This window comes from Cloeon dipterum, chromosome 3, assembly GCF_949628265.1.
Source record: "Cloeon dipterum chromosome 3, ieCloDipt1.1, whole genome shotgun sequence".
NCBI lineage: Eukaryota > Metazoa > Arthropoda > Insecta > Ephemeroptera > Baetidae > Cloeon > Cloeon dipterum.
The window spans coordinates 18249635-18276303 of NC_088788.1; the positions used below are offsets into that span (position 1 = coordinate 18249635).

The 26669-nt window shown below is 37.5% G+C and overlaps 6 protein-coding genes across 8 annotated transcripts; 3 read left to right on the forward strand and 3 right to left on the reverse strand.

Annotated features, from left to right (window-relative positions):
• The first annotated feature begins 3165 nt into the window (after window positions 1–3165).
• On the forward strand, window positions 3166–4034 carry LOC135940500 (cuticle protein 10.6-like). Its single transcript, XM_065485426.1, has 2 exons — window positions 3166–3296; window positions 3387–4034. The coding sequence occupies exons 1-2, from the start codon at window positions 3285–3287 to the stop codon at window positions 3912–3914; spliced, it is 540 nt and encodes a 179-aa protein (XP_065341498.1). The 5' UTR covers window positions 3166–3284; the 3' UTR covers window positions 3915–4034.
• Window positions 4035–7290: 3256 nt separating this feature from the next.
• Window positions 7291–9812, reverse strand: LOC135940699 (uncharacterized). Of its 2 annotated transcripts, XM_065485700.1 has the most exons (9): window positions 9282–9812; window positions 9194–9230; window positions 9069–9136; window positions 8814–9003; window positions 8734–8762; window positions 8000–8177; window positions 7855–7946; window positions 7769–7796; window positions 7291–7650 (listed from the first exon to the last, which is right to left on the reverse strand). In XM_065485700.1, exons 1-9 carry the CDS (start codon window positions 9327–9329, stop codon window positions 7547–7549), a joined length of 774 nt encoding a protein of 257 aa, XP_065341772.1. In that variant the 5' UTR covers window positions 9330–9812; the 3' UTR covers window positions 7291–7546. The 2 variants fall into 2 exon arrangements, with proteins under 2 accessions (XP_065341772.1, XP_065341771.1); XM_065485699.1 differs by having other exon boundaries at window positions 7507–7796.
• LOC135940698 (cilia- and flagella-associated protein 91-like) lies at window positions 9753–13422 on the forward strand. Its single transcript, XM_065485698.1, has 7 exons — window positions 9753–9982; window positions 10507–10583; window positions 10640–10758; window positions 10911–10979; window positions 11469–11692; window positions 12697–12912; window positions 13261–13422. The coding sequence occupies exons 1-7, from the start codon at window positions 9787–9789 to the stop codon at window positions 13392–13394; spliced, it is 1035 nt and encodes a 344-aa protein (XP_065341770.1). The 5' UTR covers window positions 9753–9786; the 3' UTR covers window positions 13395–13422.
• A 746-nt stretch (window positions 13423–14168) lies between these two features.
• Window positions 14169–18073, forward strand: Elp3 (elongator complex protein 3). 2 transcript variants are annotated; one of them, XM_065485081.1, is made up of 8 exons: window positions 14169–14330; window positions 14422–14675; window positions 14727–14930; window positions 15059–15213; window positions 16343–16631; window positions 16687–16904; window positions 17447–17579; window positions 17637–18073. In XM_065485081.1, exons 1-8 carry the CDS (start codon window positions 14306–14308, stop codon window positions 18021–18023), a joined length of 1665 nt encoding a protein of 554 aa, XP_065341153.1. In that variant the 5' UTR covers window positions 14169–14305; the 3' UTR covers window positions 18024–18073. The 2 variants fall into 2 exon arrangements, with proteins under 2 accessions (XP_065341153.1, XP_065341154.1); XM_065485082.1 differs by having other exon boundaries at window positions 14187–14321.
• Window positions 18074–18784: 711 nt separating this feature from the next.
• On the reverse strand, window positions 18785–20681 carry LOC135940702 (hatching enzyme 1.2-like). The gene is made up of 7 exons (XM_065485703.1): window positions 20547–20681; window positions 20218–20404; window positions 19725–19898; window positions 19470–19666; window positions 19308–19416; window positions 19115–19242; window positions 18785–18942 (listed from the first exon to the last, which is right to left on the reverse strand). Exons 2-7 carry the CDS (start codon window positions 20381–20383, stop codon window positions 18856–18858), a joined length of 861 nt encoding a protein of 286 aa, XP_065341775.1. The 5' UTR covers window positions 20384–20404; window positions 20547–20681; the 3' UTR covers window positions 18785–18855.
• A 2100-nt stretch (window positions 20682–22781) lies between these two features.
• Window positions 22782–25168, reverse strand: LOC135940071 (arrestin domain-containing protein 17-like). The gene is made up of 8 exons (XM_065484743.1): window positions 25034–25168; window positions 24681–24837; window positions 24228–24392; window positions 23947–24158; window positions 23714–23896; window positions 23477–23662; window positions 23039–23237; window positions 22782–22973 (listed from the first exon to the last, which is right to left on the reverse strand). The coding sequence occupies exons 2-8, from the start codon at window positions 24796–24798 to the stop codon at window positions 22891–22893; spliced, it is 1146 nt and encodes a 381-aa protein (XP_065340815.1). The 5' UTR covers window positions 24799–24837; window positions 25034–25168; the 3' UTR covers window positions 22782–22890.
• Between the last annotated feature and the right edge of the window lie 1501 nt (window positions 25169–26669).

Sequence of the window (26669 nt, forward strand, 5' to 3'; positions counted from 1 at the left end):
TCAGGATCGACTCGTCTTCACTCAGTATTATCGATATTTTGAAAAGTTGGACTTTCATCAGTCACCTGTGAGCTCAGTTCTACAGATTTAGCCTCGATAAATAGCCAATTAAAATAAAAACAATGTGACCAAAATTGGTACCAATTGGCACTTCTGTAGATTTGAAAAATTTGCTTTCCTGTTGTTTCAAAATGTGAAGCACGGCACATTCGTCACAAATTTCTCAAATGTTTTAGCCTTAACCGTTGTGGCAAAAATTTTTTTCTTTCCATTTATTGCGATTGAAAATGCGTTTAATTCACACTAAATAGAGAAGGAAATCTCGTGCACTACGTTTTTTTGTCTTCCACTTTGGGAAGAAAATATAACTCAAAATGATTGTTTAAAAAATTTAAATTTTTTATAAGTTAGTGCATGTGGTGCAATTTTTCTGAGAAAATGATATAGTGACTTGTTAATATGCCTCAAAACACCGTCAAATCGTTTCAGAAACCGTCGTATAATTCGAAAAGTCTAAAATGAGTTAACTATACTCTGAAAAAACCATCTATGATTCACAAATCAAACTGTTGATAATCGTTCTCTGCTAAAAAGAACCAAAAATGCATTAGAAAGGTAATCTACTCCTGCTAAATTAGTCCCAGTGTAAAATAAAACGTGATCTAGTTTAAGCCTCTTTGGCTTCAGCCGGCTTCAGCTTGTGGCAGTTCGGGGTCCTCGGTAGTAACCCACAAGCTAACCCCCAAAAGAAATGGATACCAATTTGTCTGATTTTCAAGGCAAATGAATGAAACGAGTTGTAATTCAATTCAACAGTTAGTTTTGGAAATTCTAGCAGGTTCTGCTGTCGAACCGCACACGTCATAACAATAACTGTGTCACGCGCGTAATGGACGAGAAGTGTCTCGTCGTCTATTTAGAAGCTCGTTTGCGGCAGCTGCAGTGGCGTTCAATTATTCGGAGAAATGCACGCAGGATCGTGACCCCAATTGAAAATAAAAGCTCAATCCACTCTTTATATAGACGGATAGATTTACAATTCAAGAGTGAAATTCACGCCGACGTGCAATTCGAGTTCGGAATTCCTCATTTCGTTGCAACACGCACCGCGCGTTCATTAGACTCTCTCGCGGTCGTCGCCGGCGAAATGCATAATATGTCCGTGTAATTGGCTAAATAAATGCGGAGATGAGCCAGCTACATTACAATCGCGTGGCAGCAAATCGAGACGAGGAAACGGCCGCGCGGGCTGATTGTTTCACACACGTGCGGATCAAGTGCGCGGCGTATTATGCAACTGTCGCAAGCGCGCGCGCGTTGAAAGTGAAATTGGACTCGCGCGCGCGCTTGCCAGCAACTAACTACTCATCCTCGTAACACGCGGGCAATCGGATTTATCGTTTTTGTTCGAGCAATTTGTTTGATTGGCTGGAAACGAGCTTAACGGCATCGTAAATCCTCAACAAACACCATTTAATGTCAGGTCCAACCGCAATTGGAATGCAAAATGAACGGGCAATTTGCGAAACATTGTGACACATGACTGAAGTTGCGTCTTCTACAGAAACATTGGTTTATTTTGCAACAGTAGTTTTTTAATTATCATAGCATTTGCTATGGTAACTCATTATAACCAATATTAAATTAAATATACTGTTTTATATGTATGTTAACTCTTTTTATTTTCAATATTTTTGAACTCGTTAAATATTTAAGAGGATTATTATAGTTACAGAAATGTGAAGACTTATATTTTACTCTCTAAATGAGTAAGAAAATTTTATTAGCAAAAGGAAAATTTAAAACAATATTTTATGATGATGCTTAATTTAATGCATAGGTTTTCATAATCAATGTCTAAAAAATTCAATCTGAAGCTTATAGATTGAACAAGAAATGTGGTGTTAATTTGATAGAAAGTTCAATAAATTTACTACTTGAAGTATTGAAACAAATGCAAAAAATATTTTGATCGCCTTTTTAGCTCTTAACCCATCTAACATTTTTTTAAATATCTTTAAACTACACTGCCAAAATTATAGTTCAATTTTCAAAATGCCTTGCAGTTGTTTATAGGAATAAAAAATAAAGGTCATCAACAAGGATAATCTGCAGGATATCCTTCCTGATTTATTTCTTTCCCACAAATAATAATTGGTCTGCTCACTGTGGAGTTCTTGGGAAATAAATATGAATCTACGAATTGTGCGCCTTATCTAATAGGTTTCTGTTGGTCCTCGGCATTTTTGTTGCAAAGCCGGCGGCACTTCCTACGCAGGCGTAAGCAACAATTATTTTGTCAGGGTCTTTTCCTCTCTATTTCGTCTGCCATGCCACAGCCCGTCTGCGAAAACACAACAGATTCAGGGTCCTCACGCCGGAAGAAAGGAACTAGTTTCGAAACGATCATCAATAATCATTATATCGTGTTGATAATATATTTTTTGCTAAAACAAATTTCGCGTTTTGGCTGCAGATCATTTTTTGCACCAGGAGAAAATAAAGGGAGAAGCAAAAACTGTTAAAACGAGGCTATAATTTATTCGTAAGGAAATTTCAAGACTAGGGTAGATTTTATTAAATTTTGAGTTGTAATATTAGTCTCTAGATGAAAGAATGATAATTTTTTTCAATGCTGTATTTAATTTGATATTATTCACTATATATATTTAATTTAGATAGATTTAATTTGCACAAAATCTAAGAAAATATGTTAATTAAATCTAGAGATTTATCTTCCTATTTATCTTCTTGAAAAAAGGAGCGATATAGCGTTGACTGCAAGGCTGTATTTTTATTCAAAATTAAAAGGAATTTTTTATGCAGGTGCAGAGTGGTTTACAAAGGCTTCAAGACCAATGTCTAGACCAATTGTGTAGATATTTGAACACCTGGCATCTTGCACTTGACTCTCAAATGCGGCATGAAAAACAATCTGGTGTAATGATCAAAGTGAGCCTTGCAAAAATAAGTGCCGTGTGCCGCCTCCAGCAATGAGAGAATTGTAATATCCTCTTTGGATCTCCAAGAAACGCAGAGTGACCAACGATGACCGGCGTGATGCAAGGAGTGCTCCAGTTAATTTAATTCCATTCAATTTCCCTACTGAAGCAGCGTGCACGACGCCGCACCAAGAAAGAATCGCCAAGGTTGCTCCCCTGCCCTAAGCTCCGCCAGCTAGGCGGCCAGGGTCCCCTCCTTCGGAAAGCCAGCTATAAAAAGTGGCGGCCGCCTTCCAGCATCATTCTTTCAGCCACAGCCGAAGAAACAAAACCTCATTCACCATGTTCAGATTTGTAAGTACCGCTCTTTAGAAACTGAAAATCGAACAATTTGTAATTATAAAATTAAAAAATAAAATATTAACCGACACACCCTGAATTCAGGTTGCTCTCGCCGCCCTCCTGGCCGTCGCCAACGCCGGAAACCTCCTGGCCCCCGCTGCCTATGCCAGCCCCCTGGCTTATGGAGCTTACGGAGCCTACGCCGCCCCCGCCTACGCCGCCCACGCTGCGTACGCCCCCGCCTACGCCCCCGCTGCCTACGCCGCCCCCGCCGTCGTTAAGACCGTCGCCCCCGTCGCCACCTCTTACGCCAACACCTACAAGGTCGCCGTCAAGGCCCCCGTCGTCGCCGCCGCCCCCGTCGCCTACGCCGCTCACGCTCCTGTCGTCGCCGCCCCCGCCTACGCTTCCTACGCCGCCCCCGCCTACACCTCCTACGCCGCCCCCGCTGTCGTGAAGACCGCCATCGCTGCCCCTGCCTACACCTCGTACGCCGCCCCCGCTTACGCTTCCTACGCCGCCCCCGCTGTCGTTAAGACCGTGGCTGCCGCCCCCGCCTACACCTCGTACGCTGCTCCCGCTTATGCTTCCTACGCCGCCCCCGCCTACGGCGCTGCCCTCATCCACTAAGTCCTTTCACTTTGTAATAATTGTATAAATGCACCTACATCAGACTGAATTGTGAATTTTGTAACTTATTTGCGGCTACATCAGCAATAAACGTTTATACATGATCATATAATTTAAAAATCTTACTCTCTTTTTCTTCTCAACCGCCAACTACCTCAATAACTCATTAAAAAAGAGTCTATTACAATTTGTCAGTCTAAAATATTTTTCAAGACATTCAAAAACGCTTTAAAGCAAAACTTATCAGTCATATTTGACAAATAAAAATTTATTTTACAGAACTATACGTACACTTAAAATAAAGCTCCTGTTAATGGTCAATAATTATTGTACAATAGGGAATTTCAGTAGAGCAAATAGTTTATACACTTTAAAATTCTCTGCTGTTTGCGAAGATAATGACATCTAAGATTGGAAATATGGGCGACTCCATCTGACTCAAATTGCTTTTTTGGCCCAGTCTGACTTAATTAAATCAACTAGCAACAGTATTACTCAATGGCTATTACCTGTGTGGTTTCGAAACAAGGAAAGGGCAGCTAAAAGTGAAAATTTGAAGCAGAGAAAAATAGATTTGTGCATATTTAAGTTAATTTAACTCTCATAATGCTAGCAATTTTTTCGTATCTTTTGGATCGTAAAACTACTTTTTAATTATAATTAATATTCTAATTTTATTTACCTCTCTTCGCGTGGGAGGATATGGAATGTTGCGATGATCGTTAAGAGTGACAAAGATGTTTAAACAATTTCGAGTTAGAATTGGAAACTTTTAATTTGCTTGTACGGTCAGAAAGCGAAAATAAAAAACTGTACAAAGGAGATTAACAACAGAATCAATTGGAGCACTGGTTTGTCAGTCCGTGTGCAGATGTGCCAGTCGTCTGGCGGGTTAGCTGACGACGCTTGGAATTAGCCGAAATTGCAATTCAAACCAATGCACCAATTGATTCTCTTATTGATAGTATTGTGCACAATTTTCAAATTTATTCACTTCCTAATCATACAAATGAGTAAAATTTCCTCTTCCAATTTGAGAATTGTTTTCCTGCAACATAGTTTACTTATTTTTAAATTTTTTTTTATTTGTATTAAATTTTCTCAATACAAATTTAAGTAATGTATAAAATAATTTTTAAAAATTTTAATTTATTTTGTACAAATTTTATTTTTTAAAATAAACATTGTATTTTATCTTAAAATGTTTATTAATTTTGTTGCATTGATTTTATTTACCGTGAAGTTTTTAAATTTTTAATAAAGTTTTATAAATATTTAAGAGCCACACTAATGATTTTACACATACATAATTTAGATAAAAATATTTGCTAGTGTTGCTTAAATTCGAATTGCCAAATGTACTAAATCGTTGATATCTGTGTCAACTATATAAAGATAGGCTGCTATAAATTATTGATAATAAATTAAGCAATTAAGAGTTGTTAATATCAGATGACTGACGAAAAGTGTGAATACCGTCAAAGTTCAATTACCTGCTCCATGCCAGAGAAATACAAAGCACTCAAGCATAATCAGTCTGATCCATTCTCACCGCAAAGAAAATAGATGAGTCTGTTCAAGGCTCGTAGTTAAAGCACTATTATTTACACCGATTCCATTAGACGCTCCAAAAAAATGGAATATTTTAATTGCAGAGCTCATATCGGCAGGCCAGGTGCGGCTTACACCGGCAGGCCTATTTCAATATCGCTGCACCTTGTGAGCACGAAACCAAGGCCGCGCCGCCTCGCACTTCAAACCGCAAAAAAGCCGCTTTTTCTGCATCCAGGGGAGTTGCCTCTAAAAAGCGAAAGGGTTTTATCAGCTTAGGAAGTACGACGCCGCGCGATTCGAATTCGCATTCACAGTATCATCTCGCTGCGATGAGATTTGAGCTGGATATTCGCATTCGCACGTTGCCCAACCCATGATGGATGATATTTTATCGGCGGGGCAAGACAAAAGCGAGTTAGTGCAATTACGTCGGTTTTATGGTGTGACCAGAGTGACCCGACGGCCTCCCCAGCTTGCAGACATTTAACTTTCGCTTTTCATCCCGCGTGTGAATCCACCGCTCGGCCCACCATCCTTGCCTTGCCTTGCACAGACACACCAATCATCCGGAGAGCAACCTCCCAATGGCTCGCTGACCTCCAAAGCAAAACATCAACACACAATAGAATGTCAAAATATTTCACCATAGAGCTAGTTTTTCAATTTGCTCTGCTCAGCTCGTCGACCAAAAGCACAAATGCGCATTAACTCTAAGTTTCTTGTCAGAGCAATCAAACAAATATAATACCTTGTCATAATCGAAGGTTCTCTTGCGTCTCTCAAACATGAATGCAACTCATAAAAACGATTTTCTTCGTGCTGCAGGCATTCAACATAAATACACAGGCTACAATTTTTATCTGTAACTTATTTCTCCGAACCAACTCTGCAATGTTTCGGATGGATATAATTATGCAATGATTTAAATGCATTTAAAAGTTCCTTCATTTTATTAAGTATGAGCCTACAATCGTTGCGGGACGATCAAATGAGCACGAATCGTGCAATTTTAAGCCATTTACACCTCAATTAAAACCATAATTATAGAACCGTCTTAAAACAGTCTAAACCCATCTATTAAATCAGTTTCTCTTTAGATGCCTTTGTATATTTCGTGCATTCGATGAAATTCTAACGAAATTTCGACAAAAAATCAAAGAGTTCGGCTGTATTCGGAAAACGTGCGAATTGACTGCAATGATGTGTCTCTTTCTCACCAAATAACAATTTAAATGTAGTCACTTATTTTGCGAAAAATAAACAGGTTTTGTAAATTTTCTCCATTTAATTAATTTTTTATACTGCCTTTTTGAATAGGTCAAAGCACAAATTTGGCCACTGGGTGCCGCATTTTTTAATCAGCTTCATAATATTTTTAAACGCTTTCCAAGTGGCTAGCTCTGTATAATCAAATGGAAATCACGATTTTATTGCTTGTGCAGTTTTTATCTTACAAAAGACACGGACAGTTATTGGATTTATCACGCTGAGAGGAATAAAAATGAGGCACGAGAACGTGCTTAAGAAATGCAGAGACCTAAAAATTTCCAACATTGAACAGATGATAATTATATTGATTGAAAATTTGTCACAGCCAAATATGATGTGGCTTTGGATTCCATTTAATTGGAAGAAGAAGTGTATTATTAATAATCCAAAAATACATGTTTTATTTCCTCCTAAATGCTGTCGACACTAAAATCGGAAAACATTCAATGGAATAGTTAAAGGCTGGGAAATTGAAACGGGTTTCAAAAGAAACAATGTTTTAATTATTTACTTTTTAAACTATTGGAGCAAAATTCGGTTTTAGACGGGTTCTTGGATGAATTAAAGACTTTTTTGACGCAGAATTTGTAACTTTATTTTCACATTTAAATTTTTTTAAATGTTGATTTGAAAAAGAATTTCGAAACCTTTTCATAAGTTTACAGGCAATTTTTAAAAATGAATGGGGTGAATTATTTTTTAAAATTCAATATTCATATCGAAAATTTTCATTTCTGGATGCTTGCCCCAATAGGAAATAAAAATGACAACATTTCAGCCAATTTGATTGTAAATTCATCTCATCGGAGCTACAACAGGAGCCTATACCGCGAGTTGGTGTTAAAGTAGGGTCTGAGTGAGAAGCCATCGGCGGCGGCCGCGAGGTTGCTGAACGCACTATCACACTGGCTGCCTGAAATTCGCATGAGAAAAGCATTTGATTGCGTGTTGCCTAATTCGCGCGGGGAGAGTGGTTAGTCTTGAATTCTCATGCACGCGTCCGTGCAAAATAACACGTGTCAAATACGTACCTTGAGTCGTGTTGTCAGACAGACAATTCTGCGCATGGAGCAATTTAATCAGTTCGGCGGCCTGTTTTAGCCATTGCACAATTTACCTGGAGAAGGTACCGCCTAACGCAAATCGAGAATTTCAACGGGTACGTTGAGCAAATTCGGCCACTAAAGGTCCTAATTGCCCTCGGTGACGCTAAGATGTTAATTCAAGTTATTAATTTAGTTTTCAAATAATTTGTTAAATACTCGAAGCTTTTGATGAGCAATAATCGGTGGCATTTGAAACGACATCACTCCAATCAGGATAGTAATCCGTGGCATTGCTAAAAAGTGTGCTGATTTGGTCCATGTTCAAGGAAGCAGAGCTCGAGAAGGTGGATTGATTTACAAGGCCCAGCCCTTGGTACGCGCAGTCGGCATAGCACTAAAAATGTTGTGCAATTTAATTCTGTGCAATTCTCGACCGTTAAATGACTAGCATGTTCCAGTAATGTAGGGAATAATTCAAGTTGCGACATTCTTGTATAGTGACAGGTTTAATACACTGCATTTGATACCACTACACATGATACTGACAGCAAATTAATCCACAAACTCTAAAATGCAGCGAGTTAAAAAGATTGGACGATTTTTGAAGGCGCGCAACATTCTAATATAATTAATAATGAAGCTAAAATTCCAATTTTATCCTAAAGAAAATTTTTGGAATAATAACTGTCTTTATAGAACACATTTTTAAGATGTTTTAACATAGGAAAATAAATCTCATGATGATTGTATCCATATAATTTAAATAAGAGGACCGAGTTATGGCAACAAAATTAGCAAAATCAAGAAGAATTCAACTTAGTGCTGGAAAAACTTTTAATACCATCTTATAAATATGTATTTTCCTATTTAATAACATTATAAAGTATGATTTATCAAGTTTATATTATTTTGATTTGTTTATTTGTCGTGCAAATAAAATATCAAATTACCACGTTCAGCAAGACTTGCTCAGTGAATGCTGAAAACGAGTTTCTAAATTAGAACCCCCATAAAAAACATAATCCCAAACCTGCGCCATTGTTTGAAATCCTGCCTTGGTATCCATATCCATTGACGAGTGTCCCGAAAAGACCGCCGAAACCCCTGCCTCTTGACCTGTACCTGTAGCCACCATAGCGTCGTGTTGTTGCGGTTGCGCCACACTGCGATTGCACGTAGTTGGGAATCAAAACCGGAGCATCGCAGCAATTCTGAGCTGCCTTGATTCACAAAACACGCACGCACGTCAATTAGATGGAAATTCTGAGGGAAAATAAAAACGAACCTGCAGCAAACTGACGATGTATGTGTAAGGGAGGAAATTTAGAACAGCTCTAGGGCTGCGGGATTGACCTAAAATAATCAGAAGCGGAGATTTAAATTGTTTTTATGATGAATTTTATCAAATACTTATTTCCCATTCTTCTTGACACGCAACACTGTAAAACTAAATTTGATAGCTGATTATTTAATTACTCTAGGAGCTGTGAATTTTTACCAGCACTACGAAAAGAGCAGTAGCAAACCCATTCCATATCTGAGCCATGCTGGGACGAAACTGCTGAAAAAAATACGACGGAAAGTGGTGCCGGAACCATTAAAAAGCGTTAACCTTCCCGAATGCAGCACCGTAATCGCACAATTTAGAGACAGGATGTGCTAATGTGAGAGATGAATTGCAACAATTTCCATTGACAGTAGCTTTTTTATTCAAAGAGTCGCGTGGTTTAGCGTAACTTCAAATTTAATTTAAACAAAAATACCGCATATATCCTTGGAAACTGTCGTGCGAATTTTAATGCGGCAGTTCATTCATTAATTACGCCGTTTGAGCGTGTCAGAGGGTGTGTTTGGGCAAAGATACTGTCGGCAGCCTAAATTATGCATAATAGGCCGCGTGCTGAGCGCAACACGACGTCGGCGAGGCTGCTTACTTGCTTTCTTGCATGTACCAAGCCCAAAGTAGCACCACGAGGGACGAGCAAACACGAACCATTGTCGCCATGGTGATCCTCGACTTTTGTGATTTTCCTTCTCGCTCCCTGCGCTTGTGGTGCCCACGGGGGAATGCGTGCGTCAAACCACTAACGCTGCAACTAGCAGTCTGCCGGAATCTGTGGGCTAAAGCAGAGGCCGGAAGGATGGCCCACAAGAGGGGCTGCTCGGTGTCCCCCTCCAGACCCCATGACTATCTCTACGGTATTTTAAATATTTTGTGTTATTTCTAATTATGCTAATTATAATTTTTATTTAATTTAAACTGCACGGTTAACCGCAGAACAAAGTAATATTGTTAAGCAGCAATTTAAATCAATAATGGGTTGAAGCGTGATCATTTTAAATTTCTTTCTCTACAGAATATTTTTTATTAAGTGTGCTATAAATTAATTTAAAATTTCAGAGGAATTTAATTAATTTATTCACTTCCTTGATCTAAGCCTATAATTTGGATTTTGAACTCCCAATCAGGGGAGGCTTTTAAGATGACCAAGACTATTTTAAAAATATGAAAGGTTAAGATTGGAATAATATTCAACAGAGGCAGCAAATTAATTAAAAAATATCGTTACCAGTACGACTGTGACTAAATTTTTGTTTGCGTACGTGGAATATGACAGAGAGAGAGTGATATAGTTATCAAGAATCGAAATTATTGTTTTTGACGTTTAAATTAAAAAAAGGAAAACCAATCTCAGTAAAAATCCGTGTTCTTTTTGTTTCAGACCCTTTATTCACAGTGCCTACATTCAAAGATTTTATGAAGGCGGCCAACTGCGCGGCTAGAGAGGCAGCCGAAATTGTAAAACGATAAAATGAAAGTGCCAATTAATAGTGCTAATTATACACGAAACTCAGCAACTGCGGCCGGTTTTCAAAAACATGTTTAGCGAGCTGCCTCATTATCCGAGCGTGGAAGTCGTGGTGTCAAATAAGAGTTGCTTCCCACAACAAGTTCACAAAACTTTGTGCTCAAGGTAACATTCAGATCGTTTCGTTGCATTCTTGAATGCCATTTAAACATTCATTTTGTATGTCAACTAAATTGACTGTCCCATTTTGAGAGAATGTTTGTGTTTGCTACATGTATTGAATCGGTGCTGATTTTTTGTTTTCAATGACACGCAAGGGTGGCCAGGAGACAATTCGATCGCGCCTCTGAAGTGAACGGAATCCATAGGCACAAATATTTTACAAGGTAGAGTATTTCACACAGCACGCAATAAAGAAAATTAAACTGTCGTGTATGGTTCCCATTCAAAACATTTTAAATTGATTTCAGCCTCCATTAAATCGAAGAGTCAAATCGTTAAGTTTTGAAATGGGGAAGTTATTGTATTTCTATTCTTTAAATCGGCCGGTCTTAAAAATTACAGCTTGGTGATTTTTCTGAATTTTCCCTCTAAAGCTTCTGAAAATGGTTTTATTTTAAACCTTTCACAGATTTAGACGTTCATTTAACCTATTTATAACACCTGGATAATTTTTACGGACGGATTTCGGCAATTTTAGGCCAGCTATATTTTCAATTTTAGTTTAAACAGCCTGAAATCGCATGATTCGTGCTCATTTATCTTTCGCACAATGATTTAGGATTCAGAAAAAAGTTGACTGGTCACGGTCTTCAGTAGTTTTGAAAGTTTTACGAGGGACATGCATTAATCAAAAATGTTTGCCACAAACTCAGCGCCTTGGAACCAACGCAGGAGTGCGAATACGCGCCTTTGGTGAGGCGGTCTTCCAAGCCGTGGACTCCGTCGCCATTGAGCACCACCTACGTCGTCACCCGGGAGCTGAAGTCCCTCGAGCGGCCCGTGACCGAGCCACACATGGCCCTGATGACGGCCAGCTATCGCAACAACGGCACGCAAACAATGCAACAGCAGTTCCTGCAGCAGGATCATGCGAGAGGTACCGTCGACGAACTGATTCAATATTTTCCACAGGCCGAATAAACGCGAAAATTCAATACCCTGCCACCTTCAGGCACGCCAAACCTTCTACAGCGTTTGCGCTCCTGCTCTTCAATTCTAAAAATAACCCTCCGCCGCCGCTTCAATAGCGGTTCATCAACCGACCGCGAGCAGTTTGCACGCGCACTCCAGCTACCGAGCCGGCGCTGCGCTTTCGATTCATGGCACACTGCACACACTAAACCAAATTATTTTATAAAGTGTAAACAACTTTTGACGCATTTTATTAGATTTTGCGTATTAAAATGAATAAGCTATTTATATTTTTTTCATAACATTTTGAATATGCGTTATTTTATAGTTGAATTATATTGGTATTTGTAATATTTTCCTCTGTATGCTATTTATTTGAATATAAAAATAATATATTATTTGGGCTAATTAACATAACATAAAATAAATAAATTTAATAGTTGATTAAGTTAAACTTTAGATTACATTAAAGAAGTATTATTCACAGCTTCTTATTACTGTATTATTGAATTGGCCTAAATTTTATTTGTAAAAGAATTTATTATTAAAAACAAATTGATATAGACAAGACATAGACACATTAATCAATTATAGGAATTATTTGCAGAGGACTAAGGTCACCGTTTCGTTAAATATTATTTAAAAAGCAGGAAAGATTGTATGCTGGTCAAAGTTAGTTTCCGTCTTCAGTTTCGATGCTAATAAAATTTAAAGAAAAATTGTAATAAACTAAAGTACCTTAATAATTGATTTTAGTTGATTTTGACACGTGACAAAAAATTGCTTGAAATTCCAATATTCGCATGTTTATTTTAAGTCCATTACTTCATAGCACGTTTTAAATGAAAATTAAGCACACACCCCTAACAAGTCTTACACAGTTATGCACCGTCAAATGCTTGAAAAAATGTATTGTTCTCAATTTAAATTTGTGGTAATGTGGACACTGATGTTTGGAATGTCCCAAAGTGGATTTCAGCGGCAACCCGAGGGAAGCAGTGGCCGCCAGGATGCAGCAGTTGCGGGAGGCGGGCGAGGAGAGACTGAGACTGGCGGCCAAACTGCGGGCCGAACACGCGGCGGCCGCGCAGGCCCAAAGGGAGGCCAGTAGGGCGAGGACCAAGGCTCGCTGGGACGAGCGCAAAGAGGCTGAGCTGACTAAACTTATGGCCAGACATAACAGAGGTACCAATCCTATTTATTTACTAATTTTTTAACTAGGCAAGGGTTCATTTTCGATTATTATTTCTCATAAAAATAAAAAAGGAGAAAAAGAGTTAAAAAAATCTACACTGCTTTTTAGAGTTCAGTAAAGATGTAATTAAAAATTATTCCTGCCCACTATATCACCAGAATTTTCTCTTTACTCATAGCTCAAGTCAGTCATGTCGAGGTAATGGGCAAATAACTAATATAATATATTTAACTTGAGTTTATAGAATCCCTGCAAGATATTATTGCATAAGTAAAATATCAAAAACTGCAAAAAAGAATTTCCTTGCTACCCTGATATATTAAAATTTCGGTTTACAGAGGTGCGAAAACTGGCGAGGGACTTCAACGAGGTTAGCGTCCAGAGTGAAATCCGCGCACCCCGCGTCGAAAAAAGTGAGCATTTGGAACTGCCCATCATCCAAAGTCTACCTGTTGTCGCTCCGTCACTATGAATGCAACTTTTTCCCAAATATTTCGGAAATAAAAATCGGGCTTTTTCTCCGAAACTCAATATTTTTTTATTTTCTAAAAATGGAATACACATAAATATGTCGAGAGGTTACAACAATGCGAGGCGTGCATCAAACCTTCTAGCAGTTCTTGTTCTCCTGCTACCTGCATCTAAAAATAGATTTTTAAGCCCAATCATCGTGTGGATGTACCTTCAGCAGGCGGCGCCGGACCCGTGCAGTCGTGACGATTCGTCGGCGCTGCCTGTGCCGCTCCAGCTGCAGGTGAATCGTACCACCAAGTTTTGCTTCACAGGATGAAGCGCTAATTTTAAAATGATCTAATTATTGAGGGAAATTTTTATGTAAAAAAACAGCTAATGTTATGTGTTTCTCGGTAGATTGGAACAAACTCTACAGGGGAACGAATTTTTAAAATAAAAGAATTTTCAAGTTTTAATGGATAGTTCTTCGCGCCTTTCTTTAAAACAGCTTCCTTCCAATGTTAAAAAATCATTGAAAATTGGTTGAGGGATTTTTGTAATAATTTATACTCAAGAAAAGCTAGAAACGCGTTCAAAACATTGGAAAAATTGTATCACGACTGTTAAAGCATTAATATGGGGAGAGCCCCTGCAGAAACGGTTATTAGGCCACAGGGATGATTTCCCCGTGCAGCGGATTGCATAACCAGCACTGTTGATGGTAGTTCGCAGGGTGATCACTTCGAGCGCTGGCGCTGGCTGCGCTGCACGTCTTGGTAAACACATGGCACTGTTTTGGTTTTCGACTGCGGTGATGACACAAGCAATTCACTGCTGAATTTCGCTTTTAAAACGATTAAAGTTAATTTTAAACCATCAAGAATTTCAAAAATCTTATTTAATTAAATTTAACTTTGAATTATTCCAAAAATGGCCAGGGACAAAGGTAAAACAGGTATGTGAAACATTTCTTTTTTTGTATTTAACTCGATCATTTATTTTCTCTTCAGTTTCCTTGCTCTTATCATATTTTCTTTGCTTTTTAGAGAAATCGCACAGCGAAGTCCTGGAGGAGCAACAGCGGAGTCTGGCTGCCATCACCGAAATCGTGACCGAATTGGCCCAGGCGCAGAGGGAGGGCCGCGACGTCCAGTTGAACAGGCTGAAAACCAAAATTGCCTCTAAGCATGGTCTGCAAAACTCGCCTCGGCTCACGGAAATCATTGCCGCCGTGCCTCCAGAGCTGAAGAAGCTGCTCCTGCCCAAACTCAAGGCTAAGCCTGTCCGAACTGCCAGCGGAGTATGTTTTTTTAATCACAGTGGAGTAAAATAATGTCAAAATGCGATTCAGATTGCTGTTGTGGCTGTGATGTGCAAGCCCCACCGTTGTCCTCACGTCAGCCTTACGGGAAATGTCTGCGTTTACTGCCCTGGTGGCCCAGACTCTGATTTTGAGTATTCAACTCAGTCCTACACCGGCTACGAACCTACATCGATGCGAGCGATCAGAGCCAGATATGACCCATATTTGCAGACCAGACACAGGGTGCAACAGGTATGATTTTTTTTCCGCTTGAACTGACTTTACTAGTTCTGTTAATTCTTGTCACATTTTTTATTCTTCTATGCTATTTGACTAGAGGAAAGTATTTATTAATAATAACAAAATTCGGATTTCCACAGTTGGAGCAACTGGGCCACTCTGTGGACAAAGTCGAGTTTATTGTCATGGGAGGAACATTCATGAGTATGCCTGAAGACTACAGAGACTACTTCATTAGAAATCTCCATGATGCCTTGTCAGGGCATAGAAGTTCATCTGTAGACGAAGCAGTAATGTAAGTACAAAAATTATTTCCCCATTTCTTTGGTGCCTGTTGTTAAATATTAACTTATTATAGTGTCAGGCCTAACAAACAGGGTTCGCCAATTTTTCAATGCTCAAATCTGAATACCGTTCTTTTACGCAAGACATAACTGGAAATCCACAGTTTTTTCCGCATATTTTACAATTTGATCACCAACAAATTTTCTTTTTTAAATTTTCTTTTAACAATTCATGTCACTATAGAATTGATAGTCTATAACCAATAATCATGTATGTGTCTAAGAAAAATGTGCAAAAATTGTGGAAACCCTCGTAAAAATAAGCTTTTTGTGATGCAGCGGGATTTTCTGTAAAAAATGTGGATTGAGATTTATTTTTTTCCTTTTCATCATCTTTGAAAATTATGTTTCAGGCCTAGGTTTATATTCCCAAATTCCCTTACGGAAAATTATAATTTGAACAGCAATTTTACTACAATTTAGACGTTTATCAATCTCAAATTTGATTAAAATTGCAGCAAGGACAATACTGTTACTTTCGTACATATTCCAAACATTTTAGTCTTGGTTATTTGGTATAATTGCAAAATAAATGTTTATATTTTAATGAAATTTAAGATTGCAAAAATATTGCTTTCTGAATTTTCGACTCATGCTGAACTGCTGGCAGAACGGCTAAATTTAAAACCTCTAATCGGGTGTTTCCACAAGAGATTTGATGAGGTCTACATTTTTATTTTTGAGTACCTACAACGTTTTATGGTATTTTGTTTCAGTGAAAATATGTTTTTCCAGTAAATTGGGTTGTAATCTGGAGAAACGAGATTTTCAGTGTGTCAAAAAAGGGAATGTATCAAGTTTAAATTATTCTAGAACTTAAAAATTAGTGCCAAAAGATGACCATTTAGACAACCTAGATTTGTTTAAATTTTCATAAATTATTTATTATATAATTGCTAATTTGAGTGATTTTTAAAATATTCATATTCTTGAACTATCGATTTTTTAATAAAATCATGTTTCGAAATCCCAGTCAATTAGTGAAATTGCCATCTGCATAAAATGCGGGATTTTGTCAAGCCCCAGTTCTACTATGTCCCTTAATGACAAATAATCGAGAGCTTAATCTTATGATCGCAGGTACAGTGAGAGGAGTCGTGTAAAGTGCATTGGGCTAACAATCGAGACGCGGCCCGACTACTGCCTGAAGAAGCACCTGTCCGACATGCTAAAGTACGGCTGCACCAGACTGGAAGTGGGCGTGCAGTCTGTGTACGAGGACGTGGCCCGCGACACCAACAGAGGCCACACGGTGAGAGCAGTGAGCGAGTCTTTCCAACTGGCCAAAGATTCTGGCTTCAAGGTCGTGTCGCACATGATGCCCGACTTGCCCAACGTCGATTCTGAGAGGGACCTTTTGCAGTTCCAAGTGAGTGAAGGAATATTTTTTATTATTAGAAGGGTTTTGATTGTTCTTTTGGTAGGAGTTTTTTGAAAACCCGGCATTCAGAGCTGATGGCCTGAAAATTTACCCGACCCTAGTGATCAGAGGGACTGGCTTGTATGAGCTGTGGCGAACTGGCCGGTACCGTAGCATGCCGCCAAGTGGACTGGTCCAGTTGGTGGCAGATATTTTGGCTATGGTACCCCCGTGGACCAGGATTTACAGGGTGCAGCGAGACATTCCAATGCCGCTTGTGACGTAAGTTGAAATATAATTATGACTTTTCATTTAAAGTGTTTTTAAATTTTTATTTGTCAGCGTAGAAACTACAAATTTTTATATAATTTACAAATAATGGGTTAAAAAATTAATTGCCACCTCCATAAATTAGGAATTAATTGAAAAGATACCACACTTTAACATACACTGTTCACCTCACTGTTTCGGTTCCGCAGTACTACTTACCCTTCAAAACAAAATTCATGGCACATTATTAGCTGCTAAGAATTCTGAATCAATGGGTTGTTGAAAATGAAGGAGAAAAATTCTATATTTTCTTATTTAGCTTTTTGGAAGAAAAAAATAATTCTGCTCTTCACATTAATTCTGGAAATAAAATTATAAATTTTATATACCCTCCTAATGGCTAACTGGTGCCTTGGTGCCCAATCAAGAGCAGTGAAATACATTTTTTCCCATTGAGAAATAAGCTTTAAAATAGTAAAAGAAAATTAAATAAAAGAAATATTGCTTTTTTTCTTTAAATTTTTCCCTCAAATTTGTACTTGTAAATGCTACAGGTCAGGCGTAGAGCATGGAAATTTGAGAGAGCTGTGCCTGGCTCGATTGCAAGAGCAGGGACTCAGCTGCAGGGACGTAAGGACAAGAGAGGTTGGCATTACTGAAATCCACAGAAAAGTTCGTCCATATCAGGTAAATTTAAAAATATTAATATAGTACCGTGACAATTTCACTTATTCAAATTTCCAGGTTGAACTTGTAAGACGTGACTACATGGCTAACGGCGGCTGGGAGACGTTTCTCGCCTACGAGGACCCTGAGCAAGACATCCTGGTAGGGCTGCTGCGGCTTCGCAAGTGCACAGGGCAAGCCTTCCGGCCAGAGCTAAAGGGCGGCGTTTCCATCGTTCGAGAGCTGCACGTTTACGGCTCCGTGGTGCCAGTCTCTGCAAGGGACCCTACCAAGTTCCAGCACCAAGGATTTGGAGCCCTACTTATGGAGGAAGCTGAAAGGATCGCTCGGGAAGAACATGGGGCTAAGAAATTGGCCGTGATTTCTGGCGTAGGAACTAGAAATTATTACAGGAAAATCGGGTACTCGCTCGATGGACCTTACATGTCCAAGATTCTTGTTTAATAATTGCTGACGATTCAATACAAATATTTTATGCTGTATAATAAAAATAATTTTATTTGCAAAAAATATCTCTTGAAATATACATTATTTTATTTATGCAATTCGTTCTTTTACAATTTGGGCTGATCACGATTTTATGAAAAAATTCCTACAAGATTGGATCATCTGATTCTGACTGGCTGTTCTGTGAAAAACATTGATACAATATAGGGGTAATGGGGAAAAAAATCTATTTTGTTAAAGAGCTTCCATAGCTCATAATCTATGAGATCATGCCACTTACGCATTAAATTAGTGATATCAAATTTAAAAAATACAGAGATTAGATGGATCTGAATTTTAAATTCACACAGGATTGGAAATTTAATTCTAGCACTGTTCAACAAACGAAATGAAGTGCAAAACAAAATTAATAAATGGACTTTTTTAAATTTAAGGGCTTCACAAATTGGTTGGATGGATTTAATGCTGTTAAAATTGTCCAAAAATGATTTAACCATTAAGTTCAACGCCACAGAACATTTAAGTGTAAGTAACGTGACGATCCCCCCTCCTCCCCTTAACTATCAGCCACAGAAATAGTTCCTTCGATTTTTTCATCGGGAAAAGAGTTTCAAGAGATATGCAACCCGCTTTGAAGAACACAGTTCGGCGGCACAATATCCCTCCCTAAATTCGCGTTTTTATTATTTTAATTTTTATGGATTTTTTCCAGCGCTCACGACTCAGTTTTAGTTGGAGAACAATAAAAACATAAAATGTATTTGCTTGCTTATTAAATATATTTTAAATAGTTCAGGGTTTCACATAGTCAGGGAATATCGACGTTGCATCAGACTGCGCAGTTGTACATTGCATTAATTTTCTGGATATCTTTTTGACTGAATCCGTTCCTCTGTCCAATTGAAGCTCCAGCCGGCTAAAATAAGAAATTACAAAACATTTAAACATATATAGCAACAGAGAGGATTTAATTTAAGTAACAAATTCTTAACGCGTATATTTGTTTCAAAAAAATATAAAAAAGCTTTTTTCTTCATTTTAATTGATTTCAAATTTGGTCAGAGAGCGCTCATCAACAAGAAACTTACATTTATAGTTTGAATTGTGGGAAGACCATTAGATGAAAACGCCTTTGATGAATAGTGCATAACACTAGCGTAGTCGTAAGTCACGCCGAATGCAGTCGAATCTCTGATATCAAAGTTGCCTTCTCTACCTAAAACACCAAACAAAGTGAACAAAAAATATCAAAGATATGGACATTTTGCTTTCCACGCTTACCTGGTGTAATGTTACTCCACAAAATGTTCACGTGTTGGTTTCTGTCGGTACGCGACTGCTCGTGGAAAAAGCCAATTGTGTGCATCAACTCGTGGATGACCGTGCCCACCTGCGCATGATTAAGTTGAGCTTACCCTTTTTTAAATTTTTAAAAATATTCACCATAGTGACGCAGCCGGGAACTTGCAGGTTAACGTACTGCATGCCTCCGGCCCTTCCGACTGTGGCCCAGCACCCTGAGTTGTCGCTCTTGATGATCAAGTAGTTGCTCTGCGTTCCGTCGTATGGCTTAAATCTGATGCACGTGTTAGCGTGGTATGCGTCGAACGCTCTTTGGATCAGAGCCGTCTGGTTAACAGCTAAAAATTCGTAACGAATCTTATTTGGTGCTTATAGTCGCAATCAATTACAACGCACTGAATGCTCCCTGGATTCTATAGTAAACGATTGCTCCTGGCCACCGATAGTAGGTGTTGATGATTCCGTTTCTGCCTTGGCTGGTTGGCAGGGAAAGCATGTCACCTTCATAATACGAACCCAATTCTTCCGGGTTTATGCCTGACTCTGGATTCCATCTTCCAACGTGCATGCCTTGAAATCAATTTAATTTAGCTTTTTTAGAAATGATATTTTAAGAATTTAGAAATACAGATATCAATAAAGTCCTGTATTACTCATCAAATAAAAAGCGAGTAAAGAAAAAACTGAATAATAAGAAATCATAGAAGGATGACTATTAAACTTCAAGCGATTGTTAAATTATTTTCAAATTGACATTAAATCAACTTTCTACTTAATAGACAATAAATTTAGTAAAATAGAGGAAATTTTTTATTTATTGAAACGTTTTATTTTTAAGAAATAAATTATTCCTATATATTTAAATAATATTTATTTTTTTGGAGCTCACCAACATTCGCGTCTGGCCTGCCCAGACTCAACATTCGAACCCTCTTGATGTCAGCGTCATGGTCTTCCTCACTGAACTCGGAGCCCTCCTCGGGCAGCGGATTCGCGAAAACTGCACAAATTGCGAGTGCGGCGCACAGGAAAGTGGCGGTAAGCTTCGTCTCCATTGCAGATGATGTCTAGACGATCTGCAAAACATAAAAATCCTTTTTATATATACTCTAGAAAAGGAAGCGAACTGCGGCATAAGGTGACATGCATCAGCCTTGCGGTCTGCGCTGCCACCTTCAGAGACCCATATAGTGTCTTATGATTTTATCCAATACTCACCCACGCACTTGTCGTCGCTATAGTTGCAGGGTTTGCGCTAAGAATGAGATCTGCGAATGTGCGGCCGCCTTTATTAAGGATTCGCCAGGAATTATCTCGCGAGCATTTCGCCACTATTGGAGGATAATTAATTTTTATTCCTCTGTGTTTGCCGCCTTTATTGCACAGGCCTGCTCATCTTTGTCACAATTGAGAAGCGCAGATTGTTTGAACAGGGAGTTCCCAAATCTCGAGCTTGTTTTTTGTCTCCATATATACACTGCGCGCTAGTTTATCTGCGTAATGAACGTTGTAAAGTATGCAAATCTCATGTTTTTTTTTGTTTTTTTTGGTGCGTGACCGGTGGGAAATTTTTTTCGTCTTTTGAGAAGCGATTCCAATTAAGGACGCCTTGGCTCAAGAAAATAGTTGTAAATATTTCTTGTGTTTGGTTAATCACGTACGCCAGGTAATTTTTACAACTCGTTTAGTGGAAAGTTTTAAAGGTAACCACTAAGGTATTTGCGATATTGTTTTATTGCGCGTGAATCTTACTCAGATTGCGAAACATAAAATGATTTGGGGGTGCGGTCGATTTTGATCTCCAAGAAACGACAACGTTTCAATGTTTGCTTTGGTTGTCTCCGAGTAGAATTTATTTTTTTATTTCCCGCGATTATTCTAGAACCTAAGCCTGTTCAATGCAACCCATGCTTATTGCTTCAACTTTAATGTATAATTATAATTACGCTTTATCAAGAAGTGTGCACATATGATATTTTTATTATAGCTCTTGAATTCTTCATCTGGCACTTTATTTAAAAAGGCTATTTTTTAATTTGCATATACTATGTACACACGTCTAGTGAAACAGCATTACTTCGCGAAATTATGCTTAATTACTCAGCTCTAAACAGCTTTGGCCTCATTTTTAGTCATACAGGTCATATTCTTACATTTTACCTTGGTACTAAAAGATAAGAAGTACACAAAATGTTCATTTAAAGCTATTTCTAGAAACTTTATACTTCTTAAAAAATCTAACAATAAGCGCTATTTTTAAAGTAATTGTCTCTTAAATAAATCATTACGCTGCTTTAATGGTATCTTATATAATAGGGTCATTCTTGTTTCATAATTGAATTTATTGCCTAATTAAAAAATTGTGCCATTGGTCTACATGTTACTATTTGAATTGCAATCAAAACAACGATTGACACACCTCTTTTGTGACGTTAAAATAGACTCTACACACCAAATTGTGACGTGTGACGCAAAAGCTCTTTTCATATACAAAAATCTTAAGTTATCATTTTCTAGAACCTATGTTTGCTATTAAGTAAAGCGCGCCACGAGTTTTATAGCTTTATGGCGAGTCATCACAGAGATTTCTACGGCAGTAAATCTGGATATGCCCCAAATTGCCTATTGTTAATTTGAAAGTTCATTAACTATCAAATAAGTGTGTGAAGGTTTCAGGAATTCCAAGAACTAAATAAAACATTCAGTGCAAAAAAATTAGCTCACGGTACTTAAGCTGCTGGAAACCACAGGGAAGATTCTTCACTTTTCAACAGTGACAAATATTCAGCGGAAACAATATTTTTAAATGTTTATATTCAGATTTTCAGTACTAACGTTGATACCATCACTTCATTTTTTTATACATGGAAACTCAAGAGCGCCAAATAAAAGTCAGAACTGAAGTCACAGTAAAAAACAAAATGTAAGTCGACATGTTAACGCATTTGTAATGTATTTATCTAGACAATGAGCAGTTTTTTATTGTGGTAATCACACCCGATGGCCCCTTTACCGTGCGGATAATGGCCGCACATTTTTGCTGTATGTGATATCACACGTAAATTGAGATTTTATCCTCAGAGTTCATCACAATACGTGTGAAATTTCACCTCACCCTGAGCCAGAACACAATAAAAGTTTGTTGCACGTAATCAGTGCAACACGCTTGACGAACTCTTCGATGTCTTACAAGCACGCCTGCAAATCGGAGAAAACTGTGCTGCAGTACAGTCCTTCAATGCGCCGGGTGTCAGCTATATTAAAATTTTCAAAACCTTTACCAACTTATTTTCTTGTCTTGTCAGATGTTGGCATACAGACGCGTCGCTGAATAATTAAAATCACCACTTAGATGTTTTTCTTTGATTAAACGCTAAATTGCTATTTTTTCATTGATAACTAAGTTAGATAAAATCGAACGCACTTATTGTTAAAAAAATTTATGTATTGAACACTAATTGACAATTTTTTTTATTTGATGATGCCAGAATAGAAGCAATACATGTTTCATGCAGAGCTCGATCATTAAAAAAACAATTTAAAAACACACACCACACGTTATTTAGTCTTCAGTTTCCTCATCATCATTGCCAGGTGCTGATGCAGCGGAACCCTCAAAAACGGATTCTTCGTAAGTCGGAGGAGCTGGAATAAATAAATGAAAAGAGATAAAAAGGAGTCAGACTCGATAAATTAACTCTTTCACTCACGCAAATCAGAGTAGCTGGGCACTTCATCTGCGGAAGCGGACAAGGTAGGATCACTGCTGATGTTCCAGCCAATAGGTGGGTAATTTGGTTCAGTTGGTTGGCTGCCTGTATCAGAGCTTTGGCGCAGGGGTACAGTGCCAAGCACGACTGGCAATTTGACGTTAAATCTGAAGTGGAAGCCCGGGGGAATGAAATTTACCTATACAAATCAAATGAAATAAATTAAATCCTTTTATTTGGGTTCCATTTATATTATCTATAAATAATCCCCGAGGGTCAATTTTCCATGTTAAAACACGATATGTACGAGATCCAAATTTCAACTTATATCTTTAATACATTTCAATTAAATAAAATACTGTTTGAAAATAAAATATTGGATAATTAGAATTATTTGTTATTGAAAAACGACTTTTTATTGAGGTTTTCTATGTTTACCTCCAAAAAATGGTCCAGGTCAATGATTTTACATTGTTTCAAGTTTGAGGCGAGAAACACAGGAATATAGACAGGTTCTTCTTGAAACATTTTCGACTGACGCGAGTGGATATGTCCCAGATTTTTTGATGTGATGGTTTTTAGGACAGTTTTTTTGGTGTCATCGCTCGCTTTGTAAACTACCCGCTGAAATAAATTGATTATTACATGATTTAAAAGACTGTTGATTTAAATCACCCTTTTGAAACTCATCTCAATGTTGCTAATATGAACCCTGGAAAGATTTTCAATGTCCAGAGTGGGCAAAAGCGTTTCGCCTGGAACAGCGCCGCCAACAGGGAGTGAAAGGTTAACGTTCACGGTCCCCGATGTCCAGAAAAGGGAACGGAATGATCTTGTTTTGTTTATGCTAATCAGCTCCTAAAAACCTTTTTCTCAAGATTATATTTTTTAATTTTTAACTAACCCACCGCTAACTGCGGACCTTCATTCAAATCGATTGGATTTACAATGGTAACAGTTCTAATCGCTTCTTGGTCAGTCGCCCAGGGTGTTTCCACAATGGCACTGATTGTGTAGCGGATTTGGCCGAGCTCGCTTTCAAAGGACGACGGGATGTCTTGAGGGAGAATAATGTTGAATTCGAATTCGTGTTCACCGCTCTCCAGAGCGTCATCACATCCTAAAAATGAGTAATTCAATTAATTGTTGATAGGAGTAATTTAAGAAAAAGTTTTTACGTTATGTATACCTCCTTGAAAAACATAAATCTTTTCCACAACGTACGTTTCTTGATTTGTATGTTCTGTTGTGACAGTTCGAGTTTCGTATCTATTTGTCCTTACATTTCGCTTTCGCATATCTTTGGTTACAACCCACTCAACCGTTCCTACTCCTCTGATTTCAATGTAGATTACTGTGAAATTTTTAAATTATTAGAAATAGTTTCACTAATAGATGTAAAATAAACTTGACAAAATTGTTAACTTTTAACACATTTAGGGCAAATGATAAGTATTTTGAATTTTTTACGTTCAATTATCGGCATATCGGCAACAAATTAAAATTTATGCTTGAAAAGAATTAATGTACTTGTGAACATTCTGTAATTTTTTTTCTGCACAACACACAATAATTCCCATTAATGATTGTATTAAATTTTTCTATAAATATACTTTCATAAACGTAGGATTAGCATTAGTACCTCTTACAGCTGTTTCCGTCGATCCATTGCTGACTAAAAGCTTGCCAGAAATGGTATGTCCTGCATAATAAACGAGATCCGGATTGTCAAATATTATTTGACAAACTTCCAGAACCATCGCTTATTTTTTCTACGTCGAGCCCGGTCGAGCCAAAATCTAAAAAATTGAAAATATCATCAACTTTCAAAATAAATGTAAAAAACACGAAAGTAATTTTTTAAGAAGTTGTAGCTGAAATTTTCACTCAACTATATAATGAGGAAAAATTGTTTTAGTGTCAAGTGTCAACTCATGCTATTTGCATTTATATTAAAAAACCATAAAACATATATTCCATGAATTAAAAGAATACCTCAAGAACGCCTGGAGGTCCACTGATGAGCTACACGAAAAAGATTATCTTCGACAAATTACACAGATTTTTTACTAAATAATAAAGACTGAGATATTTATCTCTGCTATGGTTATTGCATCATGCTCTCTTGCTTATTGCGTCGAAAAACCGATATGATATTATCAGACAAAATGATAGTAATGACGTGATGTACATAGAGATATGATATGGAAAAGAGATCTAAATAGGTTAAAGTGTTGACCAAGACACGTAATCTAACGTACATTTTTTTTTAAAGATTTCTTGACTTATCATTAAGAAACCATAGGTACTACACCGTTAGTCTCTATTATCACTTTCACTCCATATATGGTCTTCAACACTCTAGAAAATCGTTTCAAATTTGGAATTAAAAATATTCTTACTTAAAAAATGTCAAAAATCAAACAGGACATCTTACTGTTAATCTGATTTGTAATTGCTTTTATTTGAATTTATTTTTTCAGCAAGTTTAGATATTAGTAAAGACTTCAAATTATTATAAAGGAGCTGACATTTTCATTAAATTTTTTTCAATCCTATAATTTATTTCAAATGATTTTACTATCAACATATTTTCAAACAAATTTATGTTTTGAACAAAGTGTATACTTGACTTTATTAAACAATTTTCAGCTTGCAAATAAAATATTTATTTTAATTTTTGTTTGAAAACAAATAATTTATTTCTTTCCGATCTAAGAGAGACCAAAAGTTAAAGTTAAATCGTTAATTATATCTTTAACTCTTTCCTTTCCGTCAAACTTATGCTGACAACGAGCTTGTATATAACGAGTGCTAAGTATATAACATAAAACTATTTAAATACTTCTTGCACCATAGAGTGCAGAGTGCATTCTATCTTGTTATAAAGCTGCCCGCAAACTTTACTTACTTGTAGTAGTGGTTTTACCTTTATGTTTATATCAGCGAAATTTTTACAACAAAGCTTTCTTATTATTGTGGGATCTTTGTACTGGAAGGATCTAAATCAAGTGACACCCCCCTTGGCAAGTGGTCTTCAGATTTTGATAAAATTCGGTGGAGATGTTGCCCTAGGGGACCTAAGTTGAACCCTAAAATATTAGGTGAAAATTCCAAAAATTGCCCATTTTACGGGGGTTCAAAATTTGAGATTTTTGAAAAAGGTGATGTTTTCGGCGATTTGTAACTTTGACTCTGTTTGTGGTAAACACAAAAATTTAGTATCCAAAATAATCTACGTTTAATGCCAAACAACTTCCCCACGACGACCAACTTCGTAGGTCAAAGGTCAAGGTCACTAAATTCGGGTCAAATTTTTCAAAAAAATCCCACATACCCTAGTACATAAAATTTTGAAAATTCAAAATAGCCAAAATGTGCCTCATATTCATGGTAACAACATATAAAAAATTGGCGAGACTTATTTTTTTCTTTTTCGAGATATTTTGAATTGAGTGTTAAAAACCGGTGTTTTCCGGGTCTTCTGATCGCAAATAAAAACACGTTTTCCGCTTAATCTCAGCTTCTATGGGTCCGATTTAGAAAAACCGCACACCATTTGATACGTAATGACCTCCCCTAGGTAATGCAAGGGATCATAAGGGTGCCCACCCCTTTCAAACCCTTAACC

Excerpts from the sequence above, each read along its gene's own strand:
- LOC135940699 (XM_065485699.1), bottom strand. The coding sequence starts at position 9,329 with ATGGCTCAGATATGGAATGGGTTTGCTACTGCTCTTTTCGTAGTGCTG. Across the intron at positions 9,231-9,281 it reads CTGCTCTTTTCGTAGTGCTG|TTTTACAGTGTTGCGTGTCA; the intron begins GTAAAAATTCAC and ends TATCAAATTTAG. Across the intron at positions 7,947-7,999 it reads TTGCTCATCAAAAGCTTCGA|CGTCACCGAGGGCAATTAGG; the intron begins GTATTTAACAAA and ends TTAACATCTTAG.
- LOC135940698 (XM_065485698.1), top strand. The coding sequence starts at position 9,787 with ATGGTGATCCTCGACTTTTGTGATTTTCCTTCTCGCTCCCTGCGCTTG. Across the intron at positions 10,759-10,910 it reads CACAAAACTTTGTGCTCAAG|GGTGGCCAGGAGACAATTCG; the intron begins GTAACATTCAGA and ends ATGACACGCAAG. Across the intron at positions 12,913-13,260 it reads TATGGCCAGACATAACAGAG|AGGTGCGAAAACTGGCGAGG; the intron begins GTACCAATCCTA and ends TTCGGTTTACAG.
- Elp3 (XM_065485081.1), top strand. The coding sequence starts at position 14,306 with ATGGCCAGGGACAAAGGTAAAACAG. Across the intron at positions 14,931-15,058 it reads CCAGACACAGGGTGCAACAG|TTGGAGCAACTGGGCCACTC; the intron begins GTATGATTTTTT and ends GGATTTCCACAG. Across the intron at positions 15,214-16,342 it reads TCTGTAGACGAAGCAGTAAT|GTACAGTGAGAGGAGTCGTG; the intron begins GTAAGTACAAAA and ends TTATGATCGCAG.
- LOC135940702 (XM_065485703.1), bottom strand. The coding sequence starts at position 20,383 with ATGGAGACGAAGCTTACCGCCACTTTCCTGTGCGCCGCACTCGCAATT. Across the intron at positions 19,417-19,469 it reads TTCCCGGCTGCGTCACTATG|GTGGGCACGGTCATCCACGA; the intron begins GTGAATATTTTT and ends AATCATGCGCAG. Across the intron at positions 18,943-19,114 it reads CCACAATTCAAACTATAAAT|CCGGCTGGAGCTTCAATTGG; the intron begins GTAAGTTTCTTG and ends TTCTTATTTTAG.
- LOC135940071 (XM_065484743.1), bottom strand. The coding sequence starts at position 24,798 with ATGGTTCTGGAAGTTTGTCAAATAATATTTGACAATCCGGATCTCGTT. Across the intron at positions 23,663-23,713 it reads TTGAGATGAGTTTCAAAAGG|CGGGTAGTTTACAAAGCGAG; the intron begins GTGATTTAAATC and ends AATTTATTTCAG. Across the intron at positions 22,974-23,038 it reads GCCCAGCTACTCTGATTTGC|CTCCTCCGACTTACGAAGAA; the intron begins GTGAGTGAAAGA and ends TATTTATTCCAG.